This window comes from Malaclemys terrapin, chromosome 13, assembly GCF_027887155.1.
Source record: "Malaclemys terrapin pileata isolate rMalTer1 chromosome 13, rMalTer1.hap1, whole genome shotgun sequence".
Classification (NCBI taxonomy): Eukaryota; Metazoa; Chordata; order Testudines; family Emydidae; genus Malaclemys; species Malaclemys terrapin.
In genome coordinates, this window is record NC_071517.1 from 31,372,057 (window position 1) to 31,390,246 (window position 18,190).

General features: G+C 52.8%; 1 protein-coding gene across 5 annotated transcripts in view; it reads left to right on the forward strand.

Moving 5' to 3' along the window:
* Nucleotides 1-18,190, forward strand: part of LOC128848303 (zinc finger protein 239-like) — a 51,120-nt gene that overhangs the window by 27,989 nt on the left and 4,941 nt on the right. For 3 of the 5 annotated variants that reach the window (XM_054048217.1, XM_054048218.1, XM_054048216.1), the window contains exon 3: nt 1,738-5,470. In XM_054048217.1, the coding sequence (XP_053904192.1) occupies nt 1,746-2,927 (1,182 nt within the window). In that variant the 5' untranslated portion in view covers nt 1,738-1,745 and the 3' untranslated portion in view covers nt 2,928-5,470. Of the gene's footprint in view, nt 1-1,737; nt 5,471-10,688; nt 11,247-18,190 lie in introns of those variants that run through there. The other 2 variants (XR_008447002.1, XM_054048220.1) reach the window with 2 other exon arrangements.

An 18,190-nucleotide genomic window follows, 5' to 3' on the forward strand; every position in this document is an offset into this window, starting at 1 on the left:
TGGAGAATGCTCAGAGAAAAGCAACAAAAAACATTAAAGTTCTAGAAAACATGACCTATGAGGGAAGATGGGGGGAAAAAAATAGGGTTTGTTTAGTCTGGAGAAAAGAAGACTGAGGGAACATAACAGTATTCAAGTACAGAAAAGGTTGTTACTAGGAGGAGGGAGAAAAATTGTTCTCTCTAACCTCTGAGGATAGGACACAAAGCAATGGGCTTAAATTGCAGCAAGGGAGGTTTAGGTTGGACATTAGGAAAAACTTCCTAACTTTCAGGGTAGTTAAGCACTAGAATAAATTGCCTAGGGAGGTTGTGGACTCTCCATCATTGTCTAACCTGCTCTTAAAAATCTCCAAACACCTGTCAGGGATGGTCTAGATCAGAGGTTATCAAACTGTGGTTTGCGAGCTCCATTCAGGTGGTCTGCGGATAGTCCCTCTAAGGTGCACACCTGGGCGGCCGCGCACAAGGGAATGAAGGGCCACCCACCTAATTAGTGGAGCCACAAAGGTGTGGCTCTAGTAATTAAGTGCCTGGATCCTGGAGAAGATGGACATGTAAGGTGAGGTGGTGGCCTTGGGGAGAATAGTGGGTAGGTGGGACAGGGCAGTGGGGTGAGAAGAGGGAGTGGGGGGAATTTGGATCGTGCAGGGCTGCAGTGGCCAGAGAAAGAGGCAACTTTCCCCAGCTCCAGGGCTGCAGCTACCAGGGAGAGATGGCCCTCCTTGCGTGTAAACAGCTGAGATTCTCACAAAAGCCCTGTGAGCATCTCCAGGTCTCTGTCCCCAGGTCAGGATTGTCCCCAGCCGGTGGTGTATACACATGGTAGATGTCGCTCGTGACTTCCCACCCACCCTCACTGACCCCAGGGAGCCTTTGAATGTTTGGATGGGATGTGGGAGCAGAATTGGTCTCCCCTCCCCCCACATTCTGGGAAATGTTTTGGGAAGGATTTAGATCCTGCTTTTTCAGTTATCCCAACAGGTACTTTAATTTGTCCCCCCCCCTTTCCTGTTCCACTTTCTGAGATTCCTATTTGTAACAGGGGCTCGGGTGGTCGGGCAGCCTAGTGGTCAGATTGCCAGGCTCTCAGTCCCCTACTGGGCTGTGTACAATGTCTTTAAGGCCAGGGGAGTGGTAAGGGGCACCCAGGCCCTCCCTCACCACAGGGCCCAGCGCATGGCCCTGTGTATATCAACCCCTGAACAGGGTGGGGTTGGTGTCCCTCCCGGCAGGGAGTCAGAACCCACTGCCCTGGGCTACTTCCTACAAGTCCATTCAGTTGGGGGCATGGCCCCTCTAGTACAATCTGCCAGTGGCTTGCTGCCCATAGGGTTTCCTCTTGGGTCTAGGGAAATGCCTTGATGTGGTCCAAGGTCCTTCCGGCAAGGTGAGGATGATCCCACAATGTCTCTGGGGTCCGCTCTGTCTGTTACCTCTGGTGCTGGGGGTTCATTCGTGGTCTCCCCTTGGTTGGGGAGCCAGTGCTGGCTTCCAGGTGGCTGCCCTGGCTGGCAGGTCACTGCTCCATCCCTTCAGCCCTGAGCAGAGCCAGGGTCCCTTCTTTTATCCTTCCTCCAGTCCTGGCATTGTTTGCAGGTATAGCAGGATGGGGCTAGCTTAACTCAAACACTTTCTTTAACCCTTGCTAAGGCAGCTGGGAGTTTCTCTGCTTCATTGCGCTCTTCTTCCAGTGCAGGGACTGACTCCTGTCTGAATTGTCTCTCTGTCACATCAGGTGATGGGATGGTGAGTGAGAACAAGGAGGAGCATCCTCAGCAGGGAGGTCCTGAGCAAATGGAAGCACAGAGAACATTATCGGGAAGATCTGAAGGGGATGTGTCCTGGAGCCCTGAGCAGGGAGAAGCCTGCGGAAATCAGCACAGGTCAGAGGCACAGCAGGGAACCTCCTCAGGGGAGAGACAACAGGGTGAATCCACTGACCAGGGGGTTGGTTTGAAGGACCTTCCTGAAGACATGATCCAGCCAGGAATCTGCACTAAAGGGAAACTGTATGAATGTGCTGAGTGCGGAAAAATCTTCAGTAATGACTCATCCCTGATTGTTCATCGGAGAGTCCACACAGGAGAGAGACCCTATAACTGCCCAGAGTGTGGGAAATCCTTCACTCGGAGCTCCACCCTTGTTGTGCATCAGAGAGTGCACACAGAAGAGAAACCCTATAAATGCCCCGACTGCGGGAAAAGCTTCAAGCGGAGCTCAACCCTTATTTCACACCAGAAAATCCACACAGGAGAGAGACCTTATAACTGCCTTGAATGTGGGAAAGGCTTCAGTGAACGCTCAAACCTAAACAAACATCAGAGAATCCACACAGGAGAGAAACCCTATAACTGCCTTGAGTGTGGGAAAAGTTTCACTTGGAGTTCACACCTCATTAAACATCAGAGAATGCACACTGGAAAGATGCCCTATAATTGCCCTGACTGTGGGAAAGGCTTCAGTGACAGCTCAGCTGTTATTAGACATCAGAGGATCCATACTGGAGAGAGACCCTATAAATGCCTCGAGTGTGGGAAAAGCTTCAAGCAGAGCTCAAACCTTATGAATCATCAGATAATCCATACGGGAGAAAAACCCTATTACTGCCCTGAATGTGGGAAGGGGTTCAGTCGGAAGGCTCACGTCATTTCACACCGGAAAATACACAGGGTAGAGAGATCCTTTAACTGCCTTGAGTGTGGGGAAAACTTCTCTAGCAGCTCTGACCTCATTAAACATCAGAAAACGCACACTGGAAAGATATCATATAAATGTTCTGTCTGTCGAAAAAGCTTCAAGCAGAGGTCAGAACTTATTTCACATCAGAGAGCTCACAGAAAGAGAAACTATAAATGTTCTGTCTGTGGGAAAAGCTACCAGGGGAAGGTCTCTCTAATGTCCCATCAGAAACTCCACACAGGCTAGCAGGTGGCAGGAACTCTCAGTATGGGGCAATGGGTCTGTGCCCTCGTGAAGCAAAGAGTGAATGTCCTTCATTGGTGGAGGGTCCGTGTAGGGGCAGCAAGTGGATGAAGGGTTCTGGTTTCAATGGGGGATAGTTGACAGTGGCAGAGAAGGAGGAAGCACTAGGGAGCTGTGTGATTTCAGGGTCTGAGGGGAGCAGGTGATGGGATTAGTGGAGGACATTTCTGTGGGTTCTACATGCCCTTTCCAGTTTAGAAGAGAGGTAAAAATGCCCCATTGCAGTTTGTCTGAGTTGTCTCTGCAGCTCCTAGGGCATCTCGGGATAGGGACAGGGGAATGTTATTCAGGGAAGTAGCAAGGGGCCCTCTGGGGCTGTAGTTACAAGGCAGTAACAGCTGCCGATCTGAACTAACAGGATGTCGGAGCACTGCTCAGTGTATTGGACATCTATGCAGTCGTGAGTGATGGGGGCAGCTGGAGATTGGGGAATTCATGGTGGAGATTCCCCAGAGAGGTGGGAACTCTGGGGGATGCCCTTTTAGGAGTGTGGTCTAGTGGTTAGAGGGGACAGTGGGGGAAATGAGTTAGGACTCCTGGGTGTGAACTAGTGCCAGTCACTTCCTGTCCCCTCTCTGTGTCCATTTCTCCCATCTCTACAGTGGAGATAATAGTGTGCAACTCCTTGGAGCGTTGTGAGGGGCCGGTAATTACTGTGTGTTCTGTAGCTCAGGAGAATGCAAGTACTTGGGAGGGAAAACATCATTATTTTTATTATTGTGATTACTGTGTTTTCATAGAATCACAGAAATGCAGGGTTGGATCATAGATGCTGGAACTAGGGGCGCTGCCAAACTCCCTGGCTTGAGGCGGTTTCTATTCTATACAAGGTTTATAGTTTAGTTCAATGGCTTGCAGCACCCCCTCTATACAAATTGTTCCAGCACCCCTGGGTTGGAAGGAACCTCGAGAGGTCCTCAAGTCCAATTCCCTGCACTGAGGCAGGACCAAGTAAACCTAGACCACCCTTGTCAGGTGTTTGTCTAACCTGTTCTTAAAAACCTCCAATGACGGGGATTCCACGGCCTCCCCTGGAAGTCTATTCCAGAGCTTAGCTACCCTAATAGTTAGAAAGCAAATGATTTTTTCCTTCCGAAGCGTACCATTTTGCACTTGTCTTTACTGACTTGATTTCAGACCAATTCTCCAATTTGTCAAGGTCATTTTGAATTCTAATCCTGTCCTCGAAAGTGCTAGAAATCCCTCCCATCTTGGTGTCATCAGTAAATGTTATACGCATATTCTCCACTCTATTATCCTAGTAGCAGAGGGGTAGCCATGTTAGTCTGGATCTGTAAAAAGCGACAAAGAGACGAAGTGGGTATTCACCCACGAAAGCGTATGCTCCAATACGTCTGTTAGTCTATAAGGTGCCACAGGACTCTGTCTATTATGCTAGTGATTAATGACAATATTGAATAGTACCAGATTCATGACTGACCCCTGAGGAGCCCCATTATCTATGTCCCTGTAGTTTAACAACGAGTCATTGATAACTACTGTTTGAGTGTGGCCTTTCAAACGGTTTTGCACCCACCTTATAGTAATTTCATCTAGACCACATTTCCCTAGATTGTTTCTGAGATTGTCATAGGGGACTGTGCCAAAAGCCTTACTAAAATCAAGATATATCTGCTGCTTTCCCCGTGGCCACTACACCAGTAACCCTGTCAGAGAAGGAAATTAGATTGGTTTGGCGTGCTTTGTTCTTGAAAAATCCATGTTGGCTATTTCTTATAAGCCTATTCTCCTGTAGGTACTTACAAACTGATTGTTCAATAATTTGTTCCAGTATCTTTCCAGGTGCTGAAGTTAGGGTGACCAGTCTATAGTTCTCCAGGTCCTCTTTGTTTCCCTTTTTAAAGACCGATACAATGTTTCCCTACTCCAGTGCTCTGGGACCTCACCCATCCTCTGAGTTCTCATAGATAATCGCTAATGATTCAGAGACTGGTTCAGCTAGTTACTTAAGTACCCTAGTCTAGAGTCAATTTCTATCAGGCCATGCCAATTTCAATACATTTTACCTCTCTATCTGTTCTTTTCCTGTTTTGGCTTGAATTCCTTCCCCCTTGCTGTTCATATTAATTACGTTAAGTATCTGGTCAGACTAGTGAATACTGATACAAAGTAGGCTTTAAACACCTCAGCCTTTTTGTCATCCATTATTATAACTATTTGATGCTCTCCTGTCCCTTCCCAGCTCTCTCTGTCAGGGGGAGCGTGTTACTGAATGGAAAGGCAGGTCTGTAGCTGGAATCCCTTATCCCTATTTTCAGGAAGGGGCTCAGCTGAGATTGTGACCCACTGGGATTATTCCTGAAATAATTGTCCTGGGAGGGATTTTCTCCTTGTTTCTGGACCCTGGGGAGGGGCAGGGTCTTGTGTTTCTGGAAATTCAGCTTTTGGGGGAGTCTTTTATATTTCATTGAAATTTTTACCTGAATGTTTGTTTCTTTTTATACAATAAATTCCTAATATTTTTGTTTGTGTGTTTGGTGTGAAGTCTGTGTCTCCCAGAGCTCTACCAGGGCATGATGATGCTTGGAGTCCCGAGAAGGAACTGAAAGGTCAGAGAGGGTGGGTCAGAGCCATCTGTCCCCCAGCCCCTGCTGAAGGTGCCCTGTCAATCTGGGTGCCCTGTGCAAGGCGTCTCGTGAGCAAGTGTTCACTTCCCTTCTCCTAGCAGTCTGGGTGGGAAGCAGGAGCCTGGGGAGCTGCTCTGGGGACCAGAGAGCCATTGCTTTAGCTGAGCTGAGACACAGCCCTGGCGGGCAGCAGGGGATGCTGCTCTGTGGGACATGTTTCCAGAGTTGGAAAAAGATTCTGGCTGGATCCCTCCTGGGCCACGTTTTCATCCCCAGAGCAGAGCGCAGGTGGGGAGCGGGATTGATTAACTCCTGCCACCAGAGGGCTGTGGGTGTTGCGGAGGCTGGGGACGGGCAGGCTGCGCTGGCTCTTTAACTCGCTCCATGAATCCAGGAGATATTTGCAGTTTAAGCTTTTGGGGTCAGGCAGCTCAGAGGCTGGCGCTGCTGCTGCTGCCTCCATAGTCCCATGTGATTCGGGAGCCCAGGCTGAGTTGCTGCTGCTCCCCAGCGGGGTCTGTGTGGGGAGAGACCTACATTAACCCTGCTTTGTGCCCAGCTGGGGGGGACTTTCTGCGGTGGCTGGAACCAGCCCCTGGGGCAGCCCCGGGCTCTGCTGACACCAGCTCCTGAGCCGGAGCCTGAGGTGAGGGGAGAGACCCGGGGGAGAGAGCTGGGGCTGGGCAGGAAATGACTGAACCAACGACCCCTCCTCGGCCCAGCTCTGCCCCCCTGAGTGCCTGCAGGAGCCAAGCCAGCGAATGCCCTTGGGCCGGGCCAGGGACCGAGTCTCCCAGTCCGAGGGGAGGGGAGAGGGGGCGGGAGGGAGACGGGGGAGAGACTGGCAGGGGTAGCAGGAGCAATTAGTGGGGAGGGAGGTTCCCAGCCCTGCCCAACTCCATTCCCTGCAGCACCCTGGGGCAGACTGACTTTCCTGGGGAGGAGCAGGGAGAGGAAAAGCCAGTTCCTGCCTCTGCCTGGTCCCCGCGCTCCTGGGGGGATGCGCTGCCCTGGGGACAGTATCAGGGGGATCCCCCAGAGCGGTTCCTTGGATCCTGCTCTTTTCTAGCATTTGGTAACTTCAGGGACTGTTCCTGCCAGGGTTTAAAAATGGCTCTTGGGGTTTAGTCCTGGTGGGAGTGGGTGGATTGGGGCTGCAATAAAGTGACTAAGAATTCTTCCAGCATTGCAGAGTCTAGAGCATCTGTAAAGAAAGCAGCTGGAGGGAATCAAGGTGCGAAATGGATTAAAGCCCCTCCTGAAACTCCCCCCATCACCCTTCTTACCCCGACAGGCTGCTGAATAAGATTTGCACACCCCCCGCCCCCCCTCCATTCCTTGGGGTTAGAAAAGAACAATAGCAGCAGTGCAGACAGCTCAGGAAAGCCATTGTCAGGTTGTTGCTGGGGGACGGTCTGGATGTGGAGGGGGAAATAAATACAGAAGGAGAGAAAAACAGGAAATGAAAAATATTCTGTTATGTTTTTTGCTCTTTACACAACAAACTCAGTATGGAGAAGCCACGGGGCACAGCTGGCTCCTAAATAACTGTGTTTACTAATTACAGTAGAAAGTCAGTCAGGAATGGAGGTTGTTTGTAACTCTGAACAAAACGTTATGGTTCTTTCAAAAGTTTATAACTCAACATTGATTTAAAACAGCTTTTAAACTTTATTATGCAGAAGAAAAATGCTGCTTTTTCTTTATTTACCTTTATACTGTACTGTATTAGCTTTTCTTTCTTTCTTCTTTTTTTGTCTCTACTGGTGCCTGATTGTGTACTTCTGGTTCCCAATGAGGTGTGTGGTTGACTGGTCAGTTCGTAACTCTGGTGTTTGTAACTATGAGGTTCTACTGTATACACAGATATGCAAGGCTGAGCCACATACATACACTGATGCAGGTGGGTGGTTTCTGACAGCAGCTTCCTTAAAACATAGAACACAAAGTGTGTCACCAGAGGGCTCGCAAACTATTTCAAGGGAAACTTCCCAATTCTTGCACACTACATACCCCTTCCTCTTCAATTTAAAAGGACATTTAAAAGAACCCGTATCAATCTATTATCAGAAGTACTGTGATTAAATATCCAGCACACTACACACAATGACCAAACCCACTGAGATATTGTTAACTCCCCAAACAAAACCACTGACCCAGGAACCTATCCTTGTAACAAAACCCGATGCCAACTCTGTCCACATATCTGTTCAAGTGACATCATCATAGGACCTAATCACATCAGCCATACCAGCAGGGACTCGTTCACCTGCACATCTACCAATGTGATATATGCCATCATGTGCCAGCAATGCCCCTCTGCCATGTACATTGGCCAAACCGGACAGTCTCTACGCAAAAGAATTAATGGACACAAATCTGACATCAGGAATCATAATACTCAAAAACCAGTGGGAGAACACTTTAACCTGTCTGGTCATTCAATGACAGACCTGCAGGTGGCTATATTACAACAGAAAAACTTCAAAAACAGACTCCAATGAGAGACTGCTGAGCTGGAATTGATATGCAAACTAGACACAATCAACAAAGGATTGAATAAGGACTGGGAATGGCTGAGCCATTAAAAACATTGAATCTATCTCCCCTTGTAAGTATTCTCACACTTCTTATCAAACTGTCTGTACTGAGTTATCTTGATTATCACTTCAAAAGTTTTTTTTCTCCTAATTAATTGGCCTCTCAGAGTTGGTAAGACAACTCCCACCTGTTTATGCTCTCTGTATGTGTGTGTGTATATATATATATATATATCCTCAATATATGTTCCATTCTATATGCATCCGAAGAAGTGGGCTGTAGTCCACGAAAGCTTATGCTCTAATAAATTTGTAAGTCTCTAAGGTGCCACAAGTACTCCTGTTCTTTTTGCGGATACAGACTAACACGGCTGCTACTCTGATTCCTGCAAGAAACGCCTTAGGAACTTAAGCCATCTCCCAAGACAGGTTCCCTTTCCTGAATCGCTAAGCAGAGCTAGGCTCCTTCCCGCAGCCTGGATTTAGGACACACCTGGCTAGTTGGCATCTTCCATTGGTTGCTAGGTAGCTCCTTGCTTAGAAAGCTGGTTTTGCTGGATCACAGTTTTAGCCGCCTAGCTCTCCCCACTGATTGTATAGGAACATCTGGCACCTAACTCAGGTTGGTGGATCACAGTGTGGGTCCTGTAACGCTCAGCATCGTACCGTCTAAGTTCCTTCTTGGGTTCAATCCTAAAACAAATAACTTAGTAAACCAAGTAAAGTGAGCTCAGGACTGCACACATAAGGTGTGAACAATAACTCTGACAGTTCCAGGTTAACACACGCAGTTTAAATCCACACTAAATCAGTTTTAGTTACAATATTCTTAGATTCAAATCCTATAACTTCAGTCCAGTTATGTTCTTAGGAGGAGAATTTATCCCAATCTTAAGTTACGTTAAGGCTCTATTGCTTTTTACTATTTCTAGTGTCATTTCTTTCTTTTGCACTGTTCAAAATAAGGATACTTTTTAATCATTGGATGGAAGTTGTTAGGTTTTTGACTTTAGTGTTTTCTAGTTAGGAGTACCTACCAGCCCAAGAGTATGGTTTTGTGGAACAGATCTGAACACCAGTGGATTTAGGGTAATAGGAAACAATGATTAAGCTCTCCAAGGCCAAATTCTGACTTCCTTCCAAGCACAGATGTTCCCTGTGGAATTTTAGCAATAAGCATTGATTTCCAAAGTCTTTAGGTACTTCTAAGCAGGTGGAATTTCTCACCCTTCCTTCTGTGGTTTGGTGTGCAGTCTTTTTCTCCGTGTTGGGACTTAGGATTCTGTCTTAAGAGAAATGTCTTTTTCCCCAAGCTGAGATTCTGGATTTTAGCATCCCAGGATTTAAGTTCTCCTCCTTAGAGAACAAGAAAATCACTTTCTCCTAGAACATTTCTTATATAGAATGGATCAGCTTCCTCTGAATCAGGTGTTAATCTGCCAAACATGATTTGCCAGATGCAGGATTTTGCTGGACAAAGGTTTTGAGCTTGACAATCTTTTTTTATGTATCATCTCCCCATTTGGTTGCATTGAGGGGGGTGGTCTACCTCAAAAGTACATACCTGGCAATTTTCCATTGGCCCTTTTTCTTTTGGGGAGTCATTTCTTTTAACTGAAGATTGTCACTCATTAACTGGCCAAGTTAAAATCAAGTATCAGGGGGTAGCCGTGTTAGTCTGTATCTACAAAAACAACAAGGAGTCTGGTGGCACCTTAAAGACTAACAGATTTATTTGGGCATAAGCTTTCGTGAGTAAAAACCTCACTTCTTCGGATGCATAGAGTGAAAGTTACAGATGCAGGCATTATATACTGACACATGGAGAGCAGGGAGTTACTTCACAAGTGGAGAACCAGTGTTGTCAGGGCCAATTCAATCAGGGTGGATGTAGTCCACTAAAATGTCATTGCAAATTTCTTGCCCATTCACTAGGTGGCATTTGAGCTCCACAAAAGGGTTTTCAGCCTCTTCTTGGACTCCTAGTAGTTTTAAAAGGATTTTGGCTCAATTTCCTGTTGCTACTTCTTCATGAGCCATTTAAAAACAGAATATGTTTTCTTATATTTTGTTATAACTTGGTAATTATCTTCTGGAAGCTTTATTCTTCTTTCTTTTTACTCAACTTTAATTTCAGGGGAGCTTAATTCCATCCCACTTCCAAATGCAGGAAGAAATTACCCCTAGTTTGATTCTAATTTTAAGAGCTTCCAAGTTCATTATAAAATCAGTATCCTGACTTCATATGGTTAGAATGATCTCTCTTATTTTAAGTATCGGGGGTAGCCATCTTAGTCTGTATCCACAAGAACAACAAGGAGTCCGGTGGCACCTTAAAGACTAACAGATTTATTTGGGCATAAGCTTTCGTGGGTAAAAAACCCACTTCTTCAGATGCATGGCATGCCTCTCTTATTTTAAGCATTGTCAAAGATACTTCAAAACATTAGTAACAAAACAAGAGGGCTAATTCTTACTAATAATGTTATCTAATATAACTGCACAATTGTTACACTTAACCTTTATACGACATCCCTAGATTTACTAATTTGAAAATCCCCTTCCTGTTTGCTCAGCCAGGCATGGAGTGCTCTCAGCGAATCTTTCCAGGTGACCATGCCTCCACGCGCCAGGTGATCCCCAGTATGGAGCAATGGCGAGGTGCTGGACCTCATCAGTGTTTGGGGGGAGGAAACTGTCCAGTCCTAGCTGCGCTCCATCTGTAGGAATTACGATACCTTCGGACAGATATCAAGGAACATGATGGAAAGGGGCCATGACCGGGACACTCTGCAGTGCAGGGTTAAAGTGAAGGAGGTGCAGAATGCCTACCGCAAAGCCCGCGAGGCAACCCGCTGCTCTAGTGCTGCCCCAGCGACCTGCTGTTTCTACAAAGAGCTGAACGCAATACTGGGGGTGACCCCATCTCCATTCCAAGTACCACTATGGACACTTCAGAGCCGAGTTTAACAAGGCAGGAGGAGGAGCAAAGCAGGAGCAAGGGTGCTGAGGAGGAGGGAGTCAGCCCGGCATCCCTAGATGCATGCAGCCAGGAGCTGTTCTCAAGCCAGGATGAAGGTAGCCAGTCGCAGCAGCCGGTGCTTGGGAAGGACAAACACTAGAAGAGATTCCCAGTAAGTGGCTTTTATTTTGGGAAGGAAGTTTTTCGGTGCGGGCTCTTGGGGCAAGGAGTTGTTAGGACTGCATGCATGCCTAGATGCATTAGGGCATTGATGTGCTCTCTCACATCGCAGTAATCGGCCTCCATGATCTCTTCAAAGGTCTCATCCAGAACTTGGGCAATGCGCTTGCACAGTTTCTTGGTAGAGTGTGATAGACCCAGGCCAGTTGGGAACAGCAGAGTAGTCCTATTGGTCACCAGGAAATGGCCCGCCCACTACTATAGGACCTCACCCCAGCCTAAGGGGAGGATCCACAGGACCTGGATAACCAAGTAATTCCAGGGGACAACTAATGAAATAACAGGGATAGGAGTGTGGTCAAAGGGTCAAACAAAGGGAACCAGAGTGGGACACCAAGCAGAGAACCCCAGAGAGTGCCCACTGCTCCTCAAAGGTGTCAAGGGAGCCAGCGGACACTGCCCAGAGGAACTCTGCCCGGATACGTGACTGGACAGAGGATCGGAAATAGGCCCCGCAGTCACAGGAGACCCCGGCGGCCAACCTCCTCTCCCTGGTTTTATAGATGGCCATTTTAGCTAGGGCTAGGAGGAAGTTGACAAGGAGGTCCCATGACTTTGTGGGGCCATGGATGGGGAGTGCATAGATGAACAGGTGAGGGGAAAAGTACAACCAAAAACATAATAATATATCTAAGAGGAGCCAGAATAGGGGCTGCAACCTGGCACACTCTAGATAAACGTCTGCCAGGGTTTCCCTCGCGCTGCAGAAGGGGCCGGTGTCCGGGACAGGAGTAAACTATGCCAAGTACACTCCCGTGCTCACGGCCCCATGAAGGAGCTGCCAACTGATATCCCCGGCAGGCCTTGGAACCAGGGTGGAGTATAGGCTGGCCCACCGGGGCTTCTCACCCTTGAGAGGTGGCAGGAGGTCCCACCACTTTGCGTCGGGGCAGGACATGAGGGTGAGGAAGTGAAGGGTGTGGAGCACGAGCATGTATAGGTGTTTCCTTGGTGCGGTCTGGAACCGAACCGGCTGCAAATTGTGCAGCCGGCTCATGGAGAAGGGGCGGGGGGGCTGATTGGGTCCATGGGTCAGGGGCCTGACAAAAAGGTCTGGAGGGCCAGGGGTGGAGGGTGGGCAGGGTGTGCCCTCTTGCAGGACCTGGTTGAGGTAGGCCTGAGCAGCGGGTGGCAAAGCGGCCTTCACCTCCTGAAGTATGCGCCAGGGAGTACAAGGCCTGGAGAGCCCCATGCGCCAAGAGAGCAGCAGGGGATCGAGCCAGTCTCCCCAGTCGTAATCCAGGAGGTCTCCGACTCTGGTGACTTCTGCCAGGACCAACCTCTGGCGCACCGCGGGGGACTCCGCCACTTGCACACACAGCTGGGGGTTGTGTAGCGGGGCTCCATGAGGAGATCAGCCCCCACGGCAGCCACCATGGACCTGGTCATTGAAAACAGCTTCCAGGTCCGGAGGAGGTCCTGGTAGAAGACTGGCAGCCCGGAGAGGTCTCGCGGAAGACCTCTCGGATGGAGATAAAGGAGCTGCCGGTCGTATTGGAGCCCTCAGAAGCTGTGCAGGAATGCGTGCACCAGTACGCTCCACCCCGGACTATCTGCACCATACAGGAGCCTCTGCAGGGTCTGGAGGCAGAAGGCATGGACCTGAGTGTGTAAACACTTCAGGCCCTGCCCTCCCTCCTCCAGGGGCAGGTGGAGGACCCCTGCAGAGACCCAGTGCAGTCCTGGCCAAAAGAACTCCAGAATCGCTGTCTGGAGGTTGGCCAGGAAACCCAGGGCCGGGATCAGGGTGTTGAGCCGGTACCAGAGCATGGACAGGACTAGTTGATTGAGCACCAGTGCTCTCCCTCAGAGGGAGAGGCACCGGAGTAGTCCTGTCCATTTCCGGAGCTGCTCCATCATCCTGTCCTCTAAGCCGTGCCAATTCTCCGGCGGAGATGGATGTGTGGCGGAAAGGTAGACGCCAAGATAAAGCAGCAGACCCACTCTCCACTGGATGGCCTGAAGCACGGGTGGGAGGGAGCTTGCCTGCCACCCATCCCCGACTACCAGGCCAGAGCTCTTGACCCAGTTGACCCGGGTGGAGGAGGCTGCCGAGTACATGGTCTGGCAAGCCTCCACCCGCACCAAATTGCCCGGGTCCTGGACCACGAGGAGCACGTCGTCAGCGTATGCCAACAGGACCAGCCGCAGCTTCGGCTCTCAGAGAACCAACCCCATCACCCTCCTGTGGAGGAGACAGAGAAAGGGCTCGATCGCCAGAGCGTACAGCTGGCCCGAGAGTGGGCACCCCTGACGCACTCCTCACCTGAAGCTGACCAGCCTGGTCAGGATCCAGTTGAGGCTGACCAGACACTCTGCGGAGGCGTACAGCATCTGGAGAAAACCCACAAACTGGGGTCTGAAGCCAAACGCTCGCAGAGTGCTCAGGAGGTACCTGTGGTCCACCCTATTGAACGCCTTCTCCTGATCCAAGGACACGAGGGCGAATGACAGACCATCCCTACACCCAAGTTCCAAGAGGTCCCAGACCAGATACAGGTTATTGAAGATGGTGCGGCCCGGGACGGTGTTGGTCTGGTCTGGGTGGACCACGTTCACCAGCACCGACCCCAGCTGCAGCGAGATGGCCTTCGCTACGATTTTGTAGTCTGTGCTGAGGAGCGAGATGGGACGCCAATTCCGTAGGTCGTGGAGGTCCCCCTTCTTCGGCAATAAGGTGAGCACAGCTCACCTGCACAAAAGAGGGAGGACCCCGCACTGCAAGGACTCGGCCCAGACGGTGACTAGGTCTGGGCCAAGGATGTCCCAGAACACGCGGTAGAACTCCACGGTCAGCCCTTCCATGCCCGGAGCTTTATTGGTGGGCATGCGGCGGAGGGCTTCTGAGAACTCAGCCAGAGTGAGAGGTAGCTCTAGCCGGTCATGGTTGCCCACGCTGACCATTGGGAGTCCGTCTCAGAGCACTCTGTAAGCGTTAGGATCGGTCAGATCCAGGGAGAAAAGATTTGCATAGAAGGCCCTGGCTCTCCCGCACATCTCCGCCGGATCTGTGAGGGGGTGCCGTCCTCCGCCAAGAGGCAGGTGACGTGCTTCTTGGTCTCCCTCTTTTCCTCCAGGGCGTAGAAGAAGCGGGAGCCACGATCCATTTCCTGAAGGAGGCGTATGCGGGATTGAACAAAAGCACCCCGGGCCCGATGGTCCTCGAGGGCCCGGAGCTCCTCCCGCTTCTCCTGGCACGCTCTGCAGAGGAATGGATCCTCGGTGCTAGTGGCCAGACACCTCTCCAGCTCTAAGACTTCCCGTACCAACTGCTCTATCGCCGCATCCATCCGTCGGCTGGCACCCTGGGTGTAGTCGCGGCAGAAGAGCCAGGCACGCACCTTCCCCAGGTCCCACCTCTGCCCTTGCCTGGCCAGCCAGAACTCCCGGAAGGACGCCATGAAGCCCGCATCCTCCAGCAAACTGTTATTAAAATGCCAATAGGCCGGCCCCGGCCTCTCCACGCAGAGAGAGGCCATCACGGTAGCAAGATGGTGATCTGCAAATGGGGCTGGCCGAATGCTGGAGGAGTGGGCCCGCTGAAAGGTGGAAACGTGACAAGTAGATTCGGTCCAACCGGGAATGGTGCAACCGATGGGCCTCCACCCGAACAAAGGTGAACGTTGAGATGTTGTCCAGGTGGTGGTCGCGCCAGACGTCCACCAGGGAGTAATGTTCAACAATCTCCCGGAGAACGTCTGCGGCGGCCGGGTACTGCTCTGTCCCAAAGCGGTCCCACTCCTCGAGGGTGGTGTTAAAGTCCCCGCCCAGGACCAGGCACTTGCAAGGATCCAAGGAAGGCGGGATGCCTGCTGATAGAAACGCAACCGTTCCAGGCCCAATGTCGGGGTGTAAACGTTGACGAGATTGACCACAAACCCCTCCATGGGGACCCAGAGGTGCAGCAGGCAGCCCGGCACATCCTCGGCGACCCCCAGCACCTCGGGCTGTAGGTCAGGGGAGAACAGGGTCGCCACTCTAGCCACCTCACAGTTCATACGGCTGGAGTAGACCCTGTCCCCCCATTCCAGCCGCCAGTTACCTTTGGCGGCCAGATCCTTATGGGTCTCCTGCAGGAAATCCACAGAGTACCCCTCTCCCAAAGGAAGGAGAGCACCTGGCTCCTGCAGAAATCCATCCTACAGCCCTGGGTGTTCAGTGTTGTGAAGATGATAGGTGTCATGAGGAGGGCTGGGGGGGAGCCTCGCTGGCAGAGATGCTCACGGCCTCCGTCGGGCCGCGCAGCAAACTGTGACCTACCCCATAGGTGAGTAAGGAGTCACGGAAGAGGCAGACCTGCTGGTAGGCCATGGCGGCCTGCTTCCCAGTCCTCTTACCCTCCCCCATGAGGGCCTTCGCGACCCGGAGGATTTGATGAAAGTCCCCCCATCGCTGGAGAGTGAGCTGTACCTTGTTGCGGGAGCCACGGACATCTTTAAGGAACTCCCGCAGCTCTTCTCGCCACACAGCCCGCCTGACTCCCCGGTTTAGTAGAGGGAAGCGGCAGGAAAATAGCAACCCCGGGTGGGTCAGGACAAAGAAATACAAAAGCCGGTCCCTGGGGGTCATTCTCTGGGACATGAAAGGAATTGGTCCCAGGGGCGGCAATGGCATCATGGGCGGTGGAGGGGTTAAGGACGGGGCTGGCATCAGGGACAGGGCAGGGGTCAGGAGCAGAGTCGGGGAGGAGGACAGAGGCAGGATCCCGAGCCCCAGTAGTTGGGCCACTGAAAGGTGGCCCCTCTCAGTTCGGCTCAGGAATCTGGGGGGTGGAAAGGGGACCCTCAATCATGCCAGGCTCAGCCTCTATGACTGCTGTGGCAGCCATGGCATTGGGAGATGGACAGTCTTCAGTGGGGTCCCCACCCGGGAAGGAGGCTAATTGCTCCACGCCTAAAAAGGGATACCGCATGGGAGTCGGGTCCCGGCCACGTGGCACCAGCCATTGTCTCAGTAGGCTCGGCGGCAGTCAGCGGGGTGCCACCCGCGACTGGGCAGATGGAAGAGCCCAGGGGACCCTCAGAGGCGGGAGCAGAAGCAGTGGTCAAGGGGAGGGAGCATGGGGAAAGGGGAGCCGGGGTGAGGTCGCTTAGATCGAGGCCCGCTGGCAGAGGGGGACCGAGGGGCTTCCGCATTGGTGGGAAGGAGTGGAGCTTGAGCCTTCTGCTTGCCCCACTTCCCCTGTACTAGGGCCCAGCCCTCCATGGCATCATATGAGGGCTGGTTAACAGGGGCTGGGTCAGGGAGCAAGGGCGATGGCTCAGGGACTCAGGGAGGCAGTGGTGGGGAAGCGCAAGAGAGGGAGGATTCTCCCTGGGGCGGGCCCTCTCCCATGCCGGTGGTATACTCACTGTACCCTCTTCCACAGGCCCCGCCAGATTGTAGACAGCGGAGGCGGGGCTCTCCTGCTCGTCTCGGCGTGTTGAGGGTGGTACCCCTTGGGCCCGAGCGGGAGCAGTGGTGGACTGGGAAGGAGGAGGGGCAGCTCCGGGCAGCCGGGGGTCCCGGACGCTCCTCCGTGCCGGGCCAAGGGGCAGTCCCTCCGGACGTGTCTTATTGCCCGGCAGAGGTAGCACCGGGCCTCCCTCGTGGAATAATGCACCCAGTAGTGGGCTCCCTGGTAGGGGACCAGGAAGGAGCCCTCGAGCGCCTCTCCATTGTGCGCCGCCGGCGGCAGTTGAAGCTGCACCTGCTGGCGGAACAAGAGGATGTGACAGAGAGCGGGGTCTTTGCAGCCCAATGGAAGAGGGCTGATGACAGAGATTGGTCGCCCTACAGTAGAAAGGGTGGTCAGCAGGGCGGCATTGGGCAGGAAGGGGGGGACAGAGGTCAGAACTAACCGGACGCCCAGGTCTTCCAATGGCTCCAAGGGGACGAACACGCCCCCCGCTGCCAGCAGTGCCGGCTTTAGGCCGATTCAGCCGATTGGGCTGAATTGGGCCCTGCGCCAAGAGGGCCCCGCGCTGCAGCTCTCCACCCCGCCCCCAGCTCACTTCCCCCTCCTCCCCTCAATGCTCCGTCCCCTCCCCTGCTTCCCGCGAATCAGAGATTAGTGGGAAGTCTGAAAAGAAGCAGGGGCGGGCCGGCAGCACAAGGTAAGCTGGGGTGGTGGGGGCGCGAGAAGGGCTCGGGGAGGCACGGCCCGTTCCCGCAGGCTCTAGTGGTTCTGGCCCGGGTCTGGCCCAGCCCGGCCCCCGCGGCGTGGCCCGGGTCGGCTCTGGCCCCCGCGGGTCGGGTCGGCTCCGGCCCGGTCCCGCGGCGCGGCTCGTGTCTGTCCTCCCCCCCGGCGCGATCCCCACGGCGCGGCTCGGGTCGTGTCCGTCCTCCCCGGCGCGATCCCCACGGCGCGGCTCGGGTCGTATCCGTCCCCCGTCCCTGGTGCGATCCCCGCGGCGCGGCTCGGGTCATGTCCGTTCCCCGTCCCCCCCCGCCCCCGGCGCGGCTCGGGTCGTCGTCCCCCCCGGCGCGGCCCCCGCGGTGCGACTCGGGTCGGACCCAAGCCCGGCAACCCCGGCTGGAGCGCGGCTCGATTCCTGGGGGCGGGGCTTGCTGCAAGCCCCGCCCCCAGGAATCGGGCCCGCTCTTGCTAAAGCCGGCCCTGGCTGCCAGGCCCTTCCCACCGCCTCCTGGGTGGCGGCCTCCGATGCTAGGAAGAAGATGACTTTTCCGTACATTTTGGAGACTGCCACGATGGCCGTGGGCCCCACCAGCCTTGCCAACGCCTGCACGTGGGTCTCCACGTGGGGCAAGGCGGGCACCAGGAGACAATTGACGCTGTGCTTCCTGCTCAAGGTGGGGAAGGGGCCCCGGCCACTATAGATGGTAGCGGAGGCAGTGGTCGGAGCAGATGATGTAGCGGCAGGCGTTGGGGGGGGT